The sequence below is a fragment of the Fistularia commersonii genome, chromosome 14 (assembly GCF_037954325.1).
Source record: "Fistularia commersonii isolate RoL2024-O1a breed Wild chromosome 14, RoL_Fcom_v1.0, whole genome shotgun sequence".
Lineage (NCBI taxonomy): Eukaryota > Metazoa > Chordata > Actinopteri > Syngnathiformes > Fistulariidae > Fistularia > Fistularia commersonii.
In genome coordinates this window covers 2,344,498-2,364,143 of record NC_141297.1, presented here as the reverse complement: position 1 = coordinate 2,364,143, position 19,646 = coordinate 2,344,498, and the positions used below count along the sequence as shown (strand labels likewise).

The 19,646-nt window shown below is 40.0% G+C and overlaps 1 protein-coding gene across 3 annotated transcripts in view; it reads right to left on the bottom strand.

Annotated features, from left to right (window-relative positions):
* The window catches only part of pacsin1a (protein kinase C and casein kinase substrate in neurons 1a), a 50,024-nt gene that overhangs the window by 3,193 nt on the left and 27,185 nt on the right, over positions 1–19,646 (bottom strand). For 2 of the 3 annotated variants that reach the window (XM_086159592.1, XM_086159593.1), the window contains exons 3-10: positions 13,970–14,099; positions 9,860–10,016; positions 9,542–9,777; positions 6,832–6,987; positions 5,931–6,106; positions 1,548–1,668; positions 1,361–1,467; positions 1,091–1,287 (exon numbers count right to left, since the gene is read on the bottom strand). In XM_086159592.1, coding sequence (XP_086015718.1) covers positions 1,091–1,287; positions 1,361–1,467; positions 1,548–1,668; positions 5,931–6,106; positions 6,832–6,987; positions 9,542–9,777; positions 9,860–10,016; positions 13,970–14,029 — 1,210 coding nt within the window. In that variant the 5' untranslated portion in view covers positions 14,030–14,099. Of the gene's footprint in view, positions 1–1,090; positions 1,288–1,360; positions 1,468–1,547; positions 1,669–5,930; positions 6,107–6,831; positions 6,988–9,541; positions 9,778–9,859; positions 10,017–13,969; positions 14,100–16,871; positions 17,363–19,646 lie in introns of those variants that run through there. The other variant, XM_086159590.1, reaches the window with a different exon arrangement.

Here is a 19,646-nt window from a genome sequence, read left to right as displayed (position 1 = left end):
TAGCTCCCGGTGTTTTATTTTCTGTGGCTCTTTGAGTGGTAACGGTTGCCGACCCCTGGTTTACAGTGATCCCTCGCTATAATGCGGTTTACTTTTCACTGTTTCGCTACTTCACGGATTTGCATCGTGCATTATGTTCTGCATTCTGATTGGCTAAAAAGTCACTCCGCTTCTTCTCTATCTGTGCGTCAATAACGTCGCAGTTTAATAAGTACACGTACGTAAAACAGCTTGCCGAATTTACATGACGTACGTGCAAATTCTCTCGCGATTTCGAGTTTCTCTAAAACCCATAATGTTGACAAAACGCTCTGGAGCGACGAAAGGGCCCAAAAGGCGGCGGAAGATGCTATCTATGGCAGATAAAGTTAAACTTCTGGACATGCTAAGGGAAGCTAAAAGCTACGCGGCTGTACGTCGGCATTACGGAATGAATGAATCTTCCGTTCGTTCCATAAAGAAGGAGGAAAAAAACATAAGGACGACAGCAGCGATGTGTAATAGAGTATTTAATTGTATAATAATTGTAAAAAAAAAAAAAAATAAAGGTTTCAACTTCACGAATTTTGCCTATCACTGGTTCTTTTTGGAACTAACCCCCGCGAAAAACAAAGGTGTACTGTACACCTAAATCGGCGCCGTTAATCGCGCGCTGGCGTTCGCAGAAGGGTTGAAGCCGATCCCAACTGTCATCGGGCGACAGCCGGCGTTCACCCTGGACCCGACCGATGGGACCGATACATTCGTACAACCGTTCACCATCTAATTCGCACATCTGGACAATTCAGGGTCTCCTCGTGCAGGTTCACCCGAGTGAAAACCCCGGAGAACACCTGGAGAACACGTAGGAATCCAACCGAGGACCTTCTCGCCCAAAAAAACTACAGACGCCGTCGGCTTCTTTCCAGAGACGGCGGAAAAGCAGTTTCCCGTGTAAAGCGTGTCATTAAGCTGCTAGCGTATGTAATTAGTTTTCCCCGGCTGTTATTGACTAATCACTGGTATTTTCTTAAGGGGGACGGAGCTTTTGGAATAATAGCCGAGTCGCGGTTATTTTCCGATTTGTAATCCAGCGTGGAAGACCTTCTACCTGCTTTGAAGGAGAGCTCGTCCTGCTCCTGGCCCTCGTAGTCGTAGAGAGCGCGGACCCGGACGCCTTTCCCGCTGCTGGAGTCGTCTTCGAAGGAGTTCCCGTTCCCGCCGTTCTCGTTGCCCGAGTACGCGGCGGGCTGCTCGTCGTCCGACCACTCGGTGGAATAGGCTTGGTTCTTATCGTAGCTGCTCACGCTGGAGAGGATTAAAAAAAAAAAAAATGAAATATATGTCGGCGCGAACGGGGTTTAGCGTCCGCAAAACCGACCTGCTACGGTCACCGGGCGGAGCCACGTGGTCGGTGCTGGGAGTCGGCGGAGCTCCGTCCGGCTTCTTCTTCTTTGGAGGAGCGCTAGCCTGGTCCGGGTTGTACTCCTAGCGGGAAACAAAAGAGAAATGTGCGGCGGCCTACGAAGGAGGCCGCGATTCCTCGCGTCGAAGCGGCGATGTTCTACCTCGAACGCCGGCCAGTTCATATGCATCCCGGGGCCGTGGTTGTTGCTGAACCACTTCAGGTCCTCTTGCGTGTTGGCGGCCAGGATGGTGCGCTCCAGCTCTCTGTATATGGTGGCGTAGCTGCAGACACAGGGGGACGAATATGGAAATATGGAATATGGTTTGTAGTTACTCCTGACGGTTAGGACAATTCATATTTCATTGTATTTCTTGTTCTTCCTCCTTTCTACTGTTATCTGTTGCTGTTGTGTTTTTTGCTTGAAACTCCGGCATAACAATTTATTTCGGGATTAATAAAGTTGTTCTCTCTCTCTCGAAAAATAGCAGAACCCAACGCGTTATTGTGCATATTGTTTTACAGTGATCCCTCGCTATAACGCGGTTTACTTTTCACGATTTCGCTACTTCACGGATTTGCATTGTGTTCTGCATTCTGATTGGCTAAAAAAGTCACTCCGTTTCTTCTCTACCTGCGCGTCAATAACGTTGCAGTTGAATATGTACACGTACGTAAAACAGCCTTTCCGAATTTACATGACGTACGTGCAAATTCTCTCGCGATTTCGAGTTTCTCTAAAACCCATAATGTTGACAAAACGCCCTGGAGCGACAAAAGGGCCCAAAAGGCAGCGGAAGATGCTATCTATCGCAGATAAAGTTAAACTTCTGGACATGCTAAGGGAAGCTAAAAGCTACGCGGCTGTAGGTCGGCATTACGGAATGAATGAATCTTCCGTTCGTTCCATAAAGAAAGAAGAAAAAAACATAAGGACGACAGCAGCGATAAGTTTAAATAAGGATGCAAAAGGGTTGCAACTGTCTGCAATTGCGGAGCTAATCTCCGCAATTTGGAGCCTTCTGTTCACATTGATGATTAAAATTATTATTTGACAGTTCAGTACAGAAGTTATTTGTTGAAAAAAAACATTTCTAAAGCACAGTACTTTTATTTGTGAAACAAATAATTGAGCCTGCAAAACGGTTTGTTCTTTCTTTTCAATGTATAATAGAATATTTAATTGGATAATAATTGTAAAAAAAAAAAAATAAAGGTTTCTACTTCACAGATTTTGCCTATCACGGGTTCTTTTTGGAACGTAAACCCCGCGAAAAACAAGGGTTTACTGTAAATCACTAAAGGTCTTCCCTGCAGGCCGGGATGACGGATACTAAGAAATAATCCATGCATGTATATATATATATATATATCACATTCTACCTGAATATGTCAGGTTCTATTCAACTGCCATCAGAATCCTGTACAGTTGACACCCATTCTTCTTTTCTGCACATTAAATACAACGTTTCACATCGTACTCGCCGTTTCACCTGCGCTTTGTGAGTTGCACAGCAAGCTGCAAACAACGTTTTACTTGCACTTCCAACACAGAGCATATTTATAGTAATGTTTACAATACCTATTTATTGCCAATACCAATCCGAATGCACCGTGGACAGCGAAGTAAGAATTTCATTATACGGGGAAACACTGTACATCTGACAGTAAACACTGAATCTGAATGTTTCAAACTCAAGGCCCTCTGATTGTCTTAAAATAAATAAGTCAAACTACATTTCCCACAATTCCCTACTTGCAAAGTGATCCGCATCAGTGCCATTTTCAACAAATGATCCCTAAATGTTCAGGAAGAGAAAAGTTGAGGCGAAAAACATTTGTGCTTCAAGGAGAAAAAAAAAAAAACGGTTTGTCTTTTGTGTTGTGAGGCGGCGGTTGTCAAAGGGTAAAATCTACGTCGACAGTTTGACACCAAACGCGAAGCTAAGTATGCTAAAGTTAGCCTTCCAGAAAAACAACAAATTGTCAAGAAATTAGAAGCCAAACTATGATGTGTTCAAGAAAACTGCATCAGAATATTGTGATAAAGTTCTTTATCTTCTGTAATGCAATTACAAAAACAAAGATGTCATACATTCTGGATTCATTACAAATCAACAGAAATATTGCAAGCCTTTTATTATTTTAATATTGCTGATTATGGCTTACATCTTAAGAAAACTCAAAAATCCTATCTCAGAATATTAGAATATCATGAAAAAGTAATTTTTTGTTTTTTTTTAATTTCAATACAGAAGATAAAGAACTTTATCACGATACTCTAATTTTCGGAGACAGTCCTGTATATTGATTTTGAACAGATGATATTATTCATTGATTATTACAACACATATTACCTTCTTATATTTACCTTCAAATGAATATTTCAGTGTCCCTTATTTGGGCCAAAACTTTAAAGGTGACATATTTGTCAGAGTCTTTAAGTAAAGAAATTCAAGCCTGGTTGTCACGACAAGAAGATTTCTTCAAATACAAAGTTGTGAACTAAACTGCGTATTTTAGTTTTATATTTCTGGATACATTTCTAACGTTTTGCATAAACCAAGATCTAAGCTGTATTCTAATGGGTTGTGAAAATGTACTGATTTATCAGTGACGTGCAGTCAGGGGAGGCAGGCGTGGCCGTGCCTCACTTGCCAATTTTGGAAAGACAAAAATGTCAAATGAAAAAAAAGAATTTAACAGCTATATTTATGAGTGACTTGCACGATATACTCATTTAACTTGACCAGTTTTAGATTATTGTTTATTCAAAATGGCAGAATTTTCACATTCATTGTTCAAATACTGAGAAGAGACGTGGGTTGAGGCTGCCGACTCTTGAGCCTCAATGTAGATTGCACAGTAACGGCTGACCGCTGGCATGCTTTGCACTAAGACTGTTCTGCTGTCTCTCTGTATGCTGCTATTAAAATATTTAGTGTTTTTTTTTTTTTATCAACACTTGTATGTGTCTTAGTTTCTTATGCTGGGTGATCATAAAACGGCTGCAAAGAGCCACTAAGTGAGGCACGCAGTTCTCCTGCCTCACAGTAGGGGGAGCTGGTGATTCCAGGGATTCTTCTTGCGACTCCTCGGCTGCACTAAATAGTACCAACCCGGGTTCGTGTTAGGAGTTGGGGTTTATGTTTGGGTGAGGTTTGAAAAAAAAGAATTAGATGGTTATATTTATCAGTGATTTGCACTTTTCATTTAACGTATTCAAAATTAAGCCAGTTGCCGTTGTGCGACGTTATTTTGACTCAGCGTTCGCGGCGACGACGTCAGCGCCCACTAAATCATCTATTTAGCTGTAGCCGTTTCCGAATGCGCGTTCGCGTTTCCTTTGCACGTTGGTCGAAGTCACATTCCTGCACGGCGAACGGCCGCCATGATGACCTTTTGCGTTACAAAAAAATTGACCCGCGCTTATCAAAAGGATAATTAATCTCTGGAAACGGTCAAAAAATGACACACCGATGCCGTTTTGCATAGATTGAAGCGACGACGTGAAACATTAATCCCCCCCCCCCCCCCGTTCACATCGGCGTGACCAGAAACGGCTTCATTAATTAACGCAAGCTAAAGACGGCAGGCGGAAAATCTCTTTCGGGGGAAAAAAAAAAAAAAAAACGCAGGTCGAATATGACGGGCGTTCGCAAAATTCAGTTTGGCAGCGACGCCGTTGTCTGAGTCATCCGTTAATTAGGGCGGCGGGTCTAATGAGAGGTGCGAGAAGACCCAGATTCATCAACGGCGAGCGAACCGCAGTGAATGTGACACGCCGGACGTGCCGCTAATCTGTTAAACCAATTGTGATTTTCATTTTACGGGGATTTCAAAATGGACGCTTTCAGCTTTTAACGCTCCGTTTCGGGGCGACACCGGGCCCGATAAGATAAGATAAGATAAGATAAGATAAGATAAGAACAACTTTATTAATCCCGAAGGAAATCGTTGTGCCAGAGTTACAGAAAATATAACAGTAATAAATAATAAAAAGAAAAGGCAGAATTAGAAATAAAAATAAACTGTAAACTATAAAGTGTCTCAGTGAAACTATAAAGTGTCTTAGTAAACAAGTGATAAAACTATAAGTGTCTTAGTAACAAGTGAGGTAAGGAGTGCACAATAGTATGATAAAAGGAAAAATTGTAGTGTAGCTGTTATGAAATGAAATGAATTTAAATATGGATTTAAATATAAATTAAGAGACAATTGGAAAATAGCAAAAGAGAAAATAGCTTAAAAAAACACAAAGAAATAGTTTAAAATAGTTTTAAAAATAAAAAGTTTTATTTTTTAATTATTTCGTTTGGTCTTATTGTAGTGTAGCTGTTATGAAATGAAATATTACACAGAAAATAGACTTCATTTACGAGATTTGTTTTTGTGATTTATTTCTCGAAAAAAAATCCATCGGTGAGTTGTTGCCGTGCGGCGGTCTTGTTTTTTTTTTTTGTTTTTTTTTTTTCTCTCTCTCTCCCGCCACCGGGAGTCCGGGCAGCGCTTCGAAAAACCCGCCGTCTCGACCCGGCCGACTGACCTTTGGTTCTCGGTGAGGTTAAGATGGCGTTTGATGTCCAGCAGGGCCTCCTTGAGGAAGGTCAGCCTCTTGACTTCGTGCTGCTGGCACTGATCAAACACTTGCTCCATGCTCTCCATGTACTGAGGGGTGCATTTGTTCAGCTCCTCCAGTGACTTCTCATACTTTTCCTTCGCCTGCCATAGAAAATAGAAATAAAACACACACACACACACACACACATGCATGCATACCGGCAGCTGAAGCCCGTGTGGACCACGGCTTTATTTATACTTTTAAAAAAACGTCAATGCAACCGGGAGGCAGGGAGGATTTATTTGTGAGGATGTTTTGTGAAAGAAGTGAAAAAATAGTCGGTTGAAATAAGTTGATTTTCACAGTTTTTTACAGTTTGCAATTAATATCCATGAACAGACATACAAAAAATATTTTTTTAGCTATTTATACACAAATTTATTGTTTTATTATTGTTACTACATGCATTATTGGATGCTTTATTTTTTATTTTATTGCTATTTATTGTTTATTTATTATTATTACTATTTATGATATTTTTTTATTATTTATTATTATTTATTTATTGTCCATATTCTACGTTCTGTATTTTACTTATTTTTTAACTTCTTTTTACTTTACTTATTCTAAATTAGCATGTAGCTGCTCTTATGCTCCCTCATGATTTTTTTCTCATTTAATTATATTACGCAAATATTTAATCTGCAATATTTAATATTGACAGTTTAATATGTATACTATATATAGAGACTTTTAGAGACTATAGAGACTTTTTTATTCATTTATTTTGTTTATTTTTCTTTCATTTTTGATAAAATTTGTCTACTTTTTACACAACTATTAGCATGACATAAACCGCGGAGCCGTCCTCCCGTCTTCCCCTCACCTTCTGCATGTCCTGTTTGCATTTGTCCACCTTCTCGTGGAGTTTCTTCTGCTGGTCCGGCGTGACGGAGGCCTCCGTCTTGCCGTTGGCCTCTCGAGCGGCGGCCAGCTTCTCCTCCTTGCACGCCATGTGGTACGCTTTCTTGGCCGTCTCCATCTGCGGGTCAAAACACAAGTTCTCACTATCTCCGACGCCGTATCAGATCTGGACTGAGCTCCGATTTAAATCCTCTCTTCCCGGAATGGGAGCGACCTCGTCTGGGAGACATTTTGTCAAAGTCAGTGTCGGTGGAGCGACGGTTTGACGTGGACGGAGACGACCTTCATCCATTCACCCTCTCGTTCACGCGTCATATAGAGACAAGCAACCGTTCGCTCTGTCATAAACGTGCAACATTAAACATTCACCCTCTCATTTAAACGTCATGCAGGGACAAACAACTACAGTATTTAAAAGGCACACAGTAATTCACCCTTTTATGTGTTATATACAGACACGCAACCATTCATTATATCATTAATGTGTAATATTGGACATTCATCCATTCATCCTCACATTCACGCATCATATAGAGACACGCAACCGTTCACTCTGTCATTAATGTGTAATATTAGACATTCACCCTCTCATTTAAATGTCATGTAGCGACATACAACTATTCACTCCATTCATTAACATGTGATATCAGACATTCATCCATTCATCCTCTTATTCATGCATCATATAGAGATGTGCAACTATTCACGCTGTCATTAATGTGTGATATTAGACATTCATCCATTCATCCTCTCATTCACGCGTCATATAGGGACAAACAACTACAGTATTTAAAAGGCACACAATAATTCACCCTTTCATGTGTTATGTACAGACACACAACCATTCACTCTGTCATTAATGTGAAATATTAGACATTCACCCTCTCATTTAAACATCATTTAGCGACATACAACCAGTAGTTCTATTCATTAACATGTAATATCAGACATTCATCCATTCATCCTCTCATTCACGCGTCATATAGAGAGACGCAACTATTCACTCCATTCATTAACATGTAATATCAGACATTCATCCTCTCATTGAAACGTCATATAGGGACAAACAACTACAGTATTTAAAAGACACACAATAATTCACCCTTTCATGTGTTATGTACAGACACGCAACCATTCATTCTGTCATTAATGTGTAATATTGGACATTCATCCATTCATCCTCTCATTCACGTGTCATATAGAGACACGCAACTCTGTCATTTATGTATAATATTAGACATTCACCCTGTCATTTAAACGTCATTTAGCGACATACAACCATTCACTCCATTCATTAACATGTAATATCAGACATTCATCCATTCATCCTCTCATTGAAAGGTCATATAGGGACAAACAACTACAGTATCTAAAAGACACACAATAATTCACCCTTTCATGTGTTATATACAGACACGCAACCATTCAGTCTGTCATTGATGTGTAATATTGAACATTCATCCATTCACCCTCTCATTCACGTGTCATATAGAGGCACGCAACCATACACCCTGTCATTAAAGTGTAATATTAGACATTCACCCTCTCATTTAAACGTCATGTAGCAACATTCAACCATTAGCTCTATTCATTAACATGTAATAGTAGACATTCATCCATTCATCCTCTCATTGAAACGTTATATAGACTCAAAAAACGATTCAAAAGGCACACAATAATTCAGCCTCTCATTCATGCGTCATGTAGGAACAAACAACTACAGTATTTAAAAGGCACACAGTAATTCTCCCTTTTATGTGTTATATACAGACACGCAACCATTCATTCAATCATTAATGTGTAATATTGGACATTCATCCATTCGTCCTCACATTCACGCGTCATATAGAGACACGCAACCATTCACCCTGTCATTAAAGTGTAATATTAGACATTCACCCTCTCATTTAAACATCATGTAGCGACATTCAACCATTAGCTCTATTCATTAACATGTAATAGTAGACATTCATCCATTCATCCTCTCATTGAAACGTTATATAGACACAAAAAATGATTCAAAAGGCACACAATAATTCACCCTCTCATTCATGCGTCATATAGAGACAAACAACTATTCACTTCGTCATTCACACACCATAAGAGGACAAACAGCTATTCACCCTCTCATCCAGACATCATATCGTGACCATCAGTGATTCACCCTGTCACTAAAAATATCATCTAGAGGCGCAAAATAATTCATACTCTCATTCACGCGTCCTTTAGAGACACACAGCCATTCACTCTGTCATAAATGTGTAATATTAGACAGTCATCCATTCATCCTCTCATTCACGCGTCCTTCAGAGACACACTTCACTCAAATATCACAATCATTCACTCTGTCATTCACACACCATAAAAGGACAAAAAACTATTCACCCTCTTGTTCAAACGTCTTATAGAGACGCACGGCTGTTCACTCTTTCACTAAAAACATCATAGAGATGCACAATCATTCACCCTGTCATTCACGTGCCATACAGAGACATGCAACTGTTAGCATGTCCGGACAATTCAGGGTCTCCACCGAACCTCCTGCATGTGTTTGGACCGCGGGAGGAACCCGAGGAACCCCACATGGAAACTCCACAGAGAAAGGAATCCAACCAGGGACCTTCTGGCTAACGGCTGAACCGCTAACGGCTAACATCGCTCCGGGGACTCACCTCCTTGAGCTTCTTGGCCCACGGTTTCTGAGCCTTCTTGAAGCCTTCCTCGGCCTCCTTGGCCTCCTTGAAGCCTCCGATCATTTGCTTGTGATACGCCTCCTTCTGCCAGTTCTTTACTTTCTCCACGTCGTCGTTCAGCAGGTTGTTCTTCACGTCTTGGTGGAGCTCGCTCACCTTCTCCGCCTCGGTCATGACGGCCAGCCAGGCCCTCTCCACCGATCCGTACTGAGGCCCTGAAAACGACAAAAACCGGGAGAACGCGTGAGCGGGGTAACATTCGGACCCCGTTCTCCCGGTTCGGGTTCATCGGCAGACCTTTCTCGATGAGCTGTCTCCATCTCTTGGACCAAGCGGTTAACTGATCGCCGTAGGCTTTTTCTATCTTGGCACGTTCCTGCAGGCAGCCCATGAGGTCGTTGCAGAGCCGGTGGCCGTCGTCGAATCTCTTGACGGCGCGTTTGTAGTTCCCCACCTGGAAACGGACGAGGGGACGGTTTGCGACGGCTTCGTAAAGACTCGGAAGTAAAATCTAGATTCCACGTTTTTATAGAACCTTTTTTTTTTTTTTTTTTTTATAAATACGTTATGGCTGATATGGAAAATCTTGCATCTTGTCTCCTCATTCAGTGTGTGTGTGTGTGTGTGAGAGTGTGTGTTTATGCATATATGCATGTATGCATATATGCATATATGCATAAATCTTGTAAGTCGCTTTGGATAAAAGCGTCTGCCAAATGCAATGTAATGTAATGTAATGTAATGTAAGGTAATGTATATCCTTTTACTTTATCAGTGTACTCTGGCTACTTGGCGTATTTTTTTTGCAATTAGATTCACGCGCTTTTTTGTTCTTTAGCATATTTTTGTGGAATCTTAAATATTTTTTTTTGGGAAGAAATAGTCGTATTCTAGCCTAAGAAGAAAAAACAGGAAAAAAAAATATTGTAACATTAAACTGAAATTAATTTTATAAAATAAATAAAATAGGAAATACTATATCCCCATTGTTCAGTTTGTATATATGTTTATATACCATCTAATTCTATTTATGCAATATTACTCTGCGGGTATATATAGAGAATGTTACATCTCTCTATCTATAACATTTTGCATATACATATATCATTTTGATTCTGTATGCATAATACCCATATAATTCTGTATATATATATGTTTATATACATCACATTCTATATACAGTATCCATCTCATTCTGTGTGTGTGTGTCTGTGGATATTATTTTGTTTATTTATATTTTTATATTTTTATCTCATTCTGTATGTCCAGACACAACATATTACATGTATTTTCTATTTCATTCTGTTCGTGTGTGTGTATGTGTGAGTGTGTGTGTGTATGTGTGTGTGCATAGACACATCCAGATCATTCTGTATATATATATATTTAAATATCTGTCTCACGTTGTATTCACAATATCCATCCCATTCTTTCTCTATTCAGAAAAAAACTCTATCTATCTATCTATCTATCTATCTATCTATCTATCTATCTATCTATCTATCTATCTATCTATCTATCTATCTATCTATCTATCTATCCATCCATCCATCCATCCATCCATCCATCCATCCATCCATCCATCTATCCATCCATCCATCCAGTCCACCTTAAGCGTTGCTTCCTCCTTAAAGAAGCGCCGCTGAGCCGTTAGGCTCCGCCTCCCCGCCGCCTGCAGGGGGTGTGAGCTGATGCTGCATGATGAAGGCGGGTGGGGGGGGGGCGACTCGTGCCTTTGCATGTGGAGTTATGCAATGACATGGACTTGCATTCGTGTGTGTGTGTGTGTGTGTGTGTGTGTGTGTGTGCGCCTTAATCCTCTGGAGTGGTGTAATGCAGGCAGACAGATTTTCAGGGATAGACGAGGGAGAGAGAAACACATAGTAACCACCAACCCCGCATGTGTGTTTGTGTGTGTGTGTGTGTGTGTGTGTGTGTGTGTGTGTGTGTGTGTGTGTGTGTGTGTGTGTGTGTGCACGATGCAACTGCACGCTCCATCACCGACCCGCGTCGAGCCCACATGACACGTCGGCTGATTCTGATTGGTTCCCGTGTCGAAGCGGGGTCGAGCACAAGGCGAGACAGGCGTGTTTCAGCCCGACGGCTCTCGCCGCCGTCAACAAGGCGCAGGTGAAGCAGCTCCTCTCGATTCCACGAAAAAAGGTGGGCCGAGCTCTTTCGGCGTCCCGCAGATGGGATTAGCAGGTGCATGTGGTGAAAGGCAGCCTCTGATTCGCTGGTGACTGAGGCTCTTTGTGTTCCCGCCGCTTCGAGGCCTCCGCACAAAGAGGACTTTGTGCGCGGGGAATTCATTAACACCGATCCGCCGGGTTAACCGCGCTCCCTCCTCGACGGATCGTTTGCGCGTTCGCGTCTCCGACTCCCGCGCACTTAAAGCGGCGAGGGACGGATTGGTGAAAAAATCTTCCGCGCCTTCAAGTTGCGATTGTGGCCCCGCAGCCTTGCAGCTTCACCCGAGTCCACCAGGCGCACAACATTGTTTTTTGCGCTACATGCAATCATTTCACTCATAGTTTTTCTCACATTTTTTTCTTTTTGCAGTTTTTTCTGCTGTTTATATTGTTGCTTATATATATATATATATATATACATATTATGCTGCTGTGATTATTGCAGGTCCCCTTCCTGGGATCAATAATCTTATATTATTAGAATCGGAATACGTCGGTAGGGAAATAGCATTTTGTTGAAAGCGGCCTCTACTCACAGAGAAAAGTGGAAAAGAATCAAAATAGAACTGTGTATAAAAAAAATTGCGAATAATAAGAATAAATTAAGTATGATAAAAATAAAATACATAATAAAGAAACAGTAAAGATTAGAAAAAATAAATAAAAATACAGGGAATATTCATATGTATAAATCAAGGTTTTTGCACAGGATTCGCTATTATTATTGACGTTATTATGATTTTAATTGTCTCTATTTCTATTTATACTCATATTTATTGATACTGCCATTGTTGCGCTGCTGTGACAACGATGGCGATCAATAAAGTTTATCTTTTCTTAACTTATTCATGTAAGCTATTAGCATGTAGCTGTTAGCGCTATTGTTATCATTTGTATGACATCACTTGTGCCTGTCCATCCCGTCCCTCATACACCCTCCGTCTCTGTCACACTCTTTCTTTTCTATCCTTCTATCCATCTCTTGCACTCTTTCTGCAGACCTCTGGCAAAAAAAAGCTTCATTTAAAAGAAAATATCAAGATTCCTACCTAAGTTACGGGTTCATTGCAACAGGTGATACATAAGTTCTGCGCCCCCTTTGTATTATTTGCGGTGAATGGCTAGCTAATGAAGCTATGAAACCCTCAAAACTTTATTTTTATTTATTATGTATTTATTTTGTATTCATTATAGATTATTAATCATTTATCATTAATAATTTATTATTTAGTTATCTATTAAGAATCGTTTATCATCAATTATTTATTATTTATTATAGTGCAAAATTATTGTAATTTCCAAAAATAAATTGTAATCCTAAATATGCTCCATGTCCTCATCTTGTCTGGAATCTGTTTATGCATACGAGAATGTCCAAAACATTTAAACGGGGCGAGAAATAGGAAATAGCCGATACAGACGCTCCCTTTACCCTTGTCTCATTTTCTTGGATCGCGGTATAAAGCGAACCGTCTTTAGCATATTTTCGCAGTATTTGAAATATTTTTTCGGGATGAAATAGCCATATTGTAAAACAGGAAAATAATATTGTAAAACTAAACTAAAATTAATTTTATAAAATGAATAAAATAGAAGATCTCCTTTGCTAAACGACACCCACGCCAGATCTCATACAGAATATTATTGGTTAAGTAGATCCGTACTCAGCACGCTATTGGCTGAGCACGTTGTTCCATTCCTCATTTTGATTGGTTCCTGGAGAGGCGCGGCTGATCTCCAAAATATGTTGCAAGATCAGGAGGACGTTACACTTTTGTGACTTGACGGACAGGGCCGTGGCAGTTTATAAAACCATTTTCAACCCGAAAAAAAAAAAAAATACGACTCAGCAACTGCCTATAACAATGTTTCTGAAGGAAAGAAAATGCCGGTAAAACAGACGCCAGCAGAAGAGCCACAAGAATTTAAAGATATTCAAAGGCATTAAGTTATGATGCTAATTATTTATGACTTAAAAATATAAAATCATATTATTTTTCCCATAAATAATTTCCATTTACTTTACATGTGATATGATTTTTAATGTACTCATTTCTGATTTACTAATTTATCGGTAAAAACCATCAAAATAATCACTTTGCGGAAAGTAAGGCGTGCATCTTCCCCAGAACAGGTGAATTTCCGAAGGGGTTGTTGGTGATCGGAAATGCCGAGTCAGTGTGTGTGTGTGTGTGTGTGTGTGTGCGGCCGATACCTCCCAGAAGCTGTCCATGGTGTCGTCAGCACCGGCACTTTCATCGTAGGAGCCAGACATTTTTCTGGATGTGGCAAAGCTCAGCGATGACTAAACCTGTCCTCTGCAGCGGAGCCGGGTTCCTGGTGCGCTGAGGAGGAGAGAGAAAAACAAAACGTGAGACGGCAGATTTCCCAAACAACAGCGTGTCATTCCGGGGAACCTTCCGGCTTGCGGGTTCCTTATCGTTATAGAACGCCGCGATAAAAATAGCTCTTTCCGCAAATTCCCCCCCCCCGAGGGACGGCGACGGACGTCCTAGAAAACGCTCCGTCGCGCGGCGCCGACCCAGAATCCCGTCCAATCCCGCCATCGTGGTCGCGTCTCCTCGCCGGATCTCTCCCTGCGTCCGGTGAGATTCGCATCACTTTGACGGATGGACGACCGGCGTCTTGCCGCCAAGGTTAAAAAAAGTGGCGGTGCTTCATCGGGGGCGGCTCGTGACTCATTCTGCTCCCTCGCTTCGATGAAACACCGCCGAGGAAAAAAGGCTCTCTGGCGGCTCTTACGTTGAGCGTTAGCTTAGCGGTGTTAGCTTAGCGCAGCAAGACGGTCATTGACCCGTGGCCTTTGACGATTATTAGCCCGCTAGCAGGACGACCGCCTTATTCCTCCTCCTGCGGTCGGGTGTAAATGAACCCCCGAGAACGTTCTTCCTGCGATGACTCATGGAAAGGACGCTTTCCGCCAGGCTACGAGTCTGACCTTGCTTTCTTTAGATACCAAACAACAACGCGTGTCCTTCGGGAGCGGTGAAAAGGAAAAGAGAAAAAAAAAAAAAAAAAAAAAAAAAGGGGGTCATCTTGCAGTGTTCTTCACCAAGGTACCGGAGGACTGATGTCGGTTTCTTCCAAGCGATTCTAACCGAGGCTACGCTCGCGGTCGGAGGGCATTTTGATGGCCTTCTTGACAAACCGAAACTTCGCCGGACGAGAGACAAGAAGGACGACCGCTCAAACGCAGTCTATGAAACATAAACAAATCCAAATTAAGCCAGTTTGAAAACCAACGATGGAACCTTCTCTGCAGCCGTTAGCGCTCCCGTGTCCCTAATTCCCTTCTGTGTGGAGTCTCCTTGTTCTAGCCATGTCTACATGAGGTTCCTCAGGGTTCTCCAGGTTCCTCCATGTCACAACCCATGCTGGAGGTTCACTGGAGACCCTGAATTGCCCAGATGTGGAAGATAAGATTAAGCTTATTGGTCCCAATGGGGGAAATTCTTTTGCATAACAGTTATAGTGTCAATAAATATGAATATAAATATAAATACAGACAATCAGAAGATTGAAAAAGACATCCACAAATAAATAGACACTAATGAGAATAACAACAACATCCAGGATAAGAGAAAAGAAAGGGGAAAAAAACGCAGTAAGCGTGAGATTGGCTAAAATACTAACAAAAATAAACAAAAATAAGCACATGATAATAACAATAATAATGATAATGATAATAATACTAATAATCATCATCAGCATAGTAATAATAATGAAGATAATAATAATTATAATAATAATAGTAATAATAATACATTTCATCTAGGACACCTTATTCAACACTAAATGACGTGTGCAAAAAATGAATGAATAAATAAATCAACAATCTACTTCTAAACATGTTGGACAGCACAGTGAATATTCATGGATATGAGTTCCATATGTTCCATATATATATCTATATGTTTACATATTATGAGCAAGAAATATAGATATATATTCACTGGATATATAATATGTATAAAAAAATGTATATTATATTTTTGTAACCACTGGTCTCGAGGTAGGAACGAGGTAGGATCATAAATAACATAAATAACTGTGCTTTATTTACCAGCAGTAACATTTTTGTTAAGCATCTGAAGAAGAGACGTCTTGAAACGTCACGCTAAAATAATGATGTTTACTTTGGAGCTCTTGGTCAACTTTTTTTCAGTCTATGAATTTGATGTTCCAGCACCCACTGGGTAGCGGATGTGCGTGTTTTTCCCATTTTTTTTTTTTTTTTCAAGTACAAACGATGAACTGCCAGGATGCTACGGCTAATCTTGTTACCCAAGTGAGTCTCCGAACAAATTTAGAGCCTTAAAGTTGGATGTTGGTGGATGTTGTTAGATTTGTTAGATGCTGTGGTTTGCTGTTTCTGAAGTTTATGGTAACAGGCATTGCTGTCATGAGTTCTCCGGAAGAAGTTGCTCTTAGCAAGAAGGATGCTAAAACGTGGACATGCTAAGCTAGCGATTCAATGATTCAATGAGTTTTTTTTTTTTTTTTTTTTTACAATCAGAACCGCTTATTTCCTGCCTGTTTTTTAGACATTTTCCACACCAGGAACAGAAACCAGCATTTTAGAGCCAAATCCACTTTCCGAGTTCCTCGCAGCTTCATTTTCAGGACTTGTATGCTCAGACGGTTCGGAATCCCGCCTCATATTCAGACAAACTGTATCTTAGCGTGCAACAACCCTTCACCCTTCCAATCCAGGAAGACCTTATTCATCCGGACACGGCGCTAGCTAAGTAGCCCAAACGTAGCCGACACAAACTATTGCTCCTGTGATCCGGTTGCATGTGAGTCGCCCAATCCATGACGGCATCCAGTGACATCACGGGAGGGTTAATCTGGAGAAGCCGGCCACAATCCCTGCTGACCGAGGACAAGACGAGACCGGCAAACGCGGATTTCGTTTTCTGCCCAGCTTCAAACGCATGAAGCACGAAAGGAAGCGACGAATTCGGAAGTCGACGGCCGCGAACACACCTTCTATTCCGACTCCAAGAAAGACTCCGTCGAACGAAAACACGAATGTTTGGACTTTTGCGCCACTTTTTGAGAGAAACTAGAGAATCTCCCGCGCGTTCACTCACCGTTTTCGACTCCATCACTGAAAACGGGTAGAAAAATCCCACGCGCCTCTGCAGAAATTTAACAATTCCTCCTTACGGCGCAAAGGTTATTTTTGCAGCTCTGACCTCTGCGGTCCGAGCGAACCCCGGAGCGGACGATAAGTCCGAGCGAAGCGGCGCGTCTCAGAAGCCGAGGGATAATCCCACAGTGTGCCACTTGAATGGCTTTAGCGGGGGGAGGGAGCTCGCCGGGAAGAAGAACCAAGACGCTGATAGGACAAGTGGGACAAAGGCGTGAACGCGAGGCGTGGACGCGGAGTGTCATCACGGGACGGACGCCGGCGAGCTTTGTGTGCGGGAAATACCGCGAGTGGCGACGAAGGGGCCAAGCGGTCCGGTAGGGGTAGGGTCGCCATGGCAACTTGATCTGATCACGCTAAATGCAAGGCTGTTAGCCAGTTTTAGTCCTTGAAGCCTGGTTATAAGCTGGATGGTGGATCGGCGTGTAAACCGCGGGAGCTAAAAACCTATATTCATAGAAATATGTAAGGAATTCCCTTAAAAATGACACTTGAAAATCACGGACCTTGAAAATCATCAGTTGTTTTACTTATTAAACTATACTGCTCAAAAAAATTAAAGGAACACTTGAACAACACAATGTAACTCCAAGTCAATCCCACTTGTGTGAAATCATAGTGTCCACTCAGGAAGCAACACAGATTCATTTTGACTTGTTTTAAGGACATTACATCAAAGCTGGATCAGCCTGGAGTTTGTTTTTACACTTTAATTTTGAGAGTGATTCCTAATCCAGACCTCCATGGGTTGATACAATTGATTTCCATTGATCATTTTTGTGTGATTTTGTTGTCAGCACATTCAACTGTGTAAAGAGCAAAGTATTTCATAAGAATATTTCATTCATTTAGATCTAGGATGTGTTTTTTAAGTGTTCCCTTTATTTTTTGGAGCAGTGTACTTCCTCCTCAAAGTGAGAAGATCCCCAGCTCCTCCAAACACATGCAGGAAGTTCATGGAGACACTGAATTGTTCAGGTGTGTGAAGGAGAGGGTGAACGGTTGAATAAGTGGCCGCGGCATAAGTGGCGGTCGGTGTTCAAAATCAGAATCTGAACTTTCCGTGCACTTCTGTGCTCCAGACCGATCCCGTCAACGTGCGCAATCATTTTCCGTATATGCAATAGTTCCATTGTCTTCTGTGCAATAACTGTTTTACTGTGCAACAACCCCTACTTAGACACAAAATTACTACATGAACTTAAATGTATACACATGTTTCATATATTTTTTATGAATTTTTAAGAAAAGAAATTCTTTTGTTACAGTGGTGTAACAGTTATGAGTGTCGATAAATATAAGATAAGATAAGATAAGATAAGATAAGATAAGATAAGATAAGATAAGATAAGAACAACTTTATTAATCCCGAAGGAAATTGTTGTGCCAGAGTTACAGAAAATATAACAGTAATAAATAATAAAAAGAAAAAGGCATAATTAGAAATAAAAATAAACTATAAACTATAAAGTGTCTCACTGAAACTATAAAGTGTCTTAGTAAACAAGTGATAAAACTATAAGTGTCTTAGTAACTAGTGAGGTAAGGAGTGCACAATAGTATGATAAAAGGAAAAATTGTAGTGTTATGAAATGAAATGAATTTAAATATGAATTTAAATATAAATTAAGAGACAATTTGGAAAATAGCAAAAGAGAAAATAGCTTAAAAAAACACAAAGAAATAGTTTAAAATAGTTTTAAAAATAAATAGTTTTATTTTTTAATTATTTCGTTTGGTCTTTACTGTTCTTTTTATTTTATTTTTATGATTTTTATTTTCATTATTTGCTCTTTTAATTCTTTTGTTTTTACATAGAATTTTATTTTGATTCTTCCCTATTTGACTCTGTAGCAAGAGCCGCTTTCAACGAAAAGCGATTTCCCCCTCGTGGGTGATCACTCGACTGATTCTGATTCTTTAATCGACTATTTTAAAACCACAAATTTGCTTTGGCGCTAAACAGTGGAAAAAAAGTGGTGCAAAATGGCAATTTGTGCAAAGTAGACGGGTCTCAGCCCACTAGCACCTGCCTATTTCAGTTTATTTATCTTATTCTTGTCATTGTTATTGCCTCTCTGTTTATGTTATTTTACTTTAGTTGTCTATTTTCACCCTTTTTTTTCTTTTTCTTTCCTTCTGTTGTCTTCTGTTGTCCATCCTTATCCTTGATGCTGTTACTGTTATTGTTCTCTCTGCCATCTATTTATTTGTGGATTTTTTTTCCTATTTTTTTCATTTGATATTATATTAATTGTCCCCTATTTATATTTATATTTATATTTATATTTATGTTTATATTTATATTTATATTTATATTTATATTTATATTTATATTTATATTTATATTTATATTTATTGATATTATATTTATATTTATATTTATATCTATATTTATATTTATTTTTATGTTTATGTTTATGTTTATGTTTATATTTATATTTATTGATATTATATTCATATTTATATTTATTTTTATTTGTATGTTTTTATATTTATATTTATATTTATATTTATTGATATAACTGTTACACTGCTGTGGCAAAAGAATTTCCCCAATGGGATCAATAAAGAGTTACATGTGAAAACAAAACCCCAGATTGCTAAAACACCGTTCTCCATCAGGTGAGAAGCCGCGGGCCAATATGCGAGTTTTAAAATAAATCAGAACGCAAAATAAGACGCTGAGAAATGAGTATGAATACTTTTTCCCACC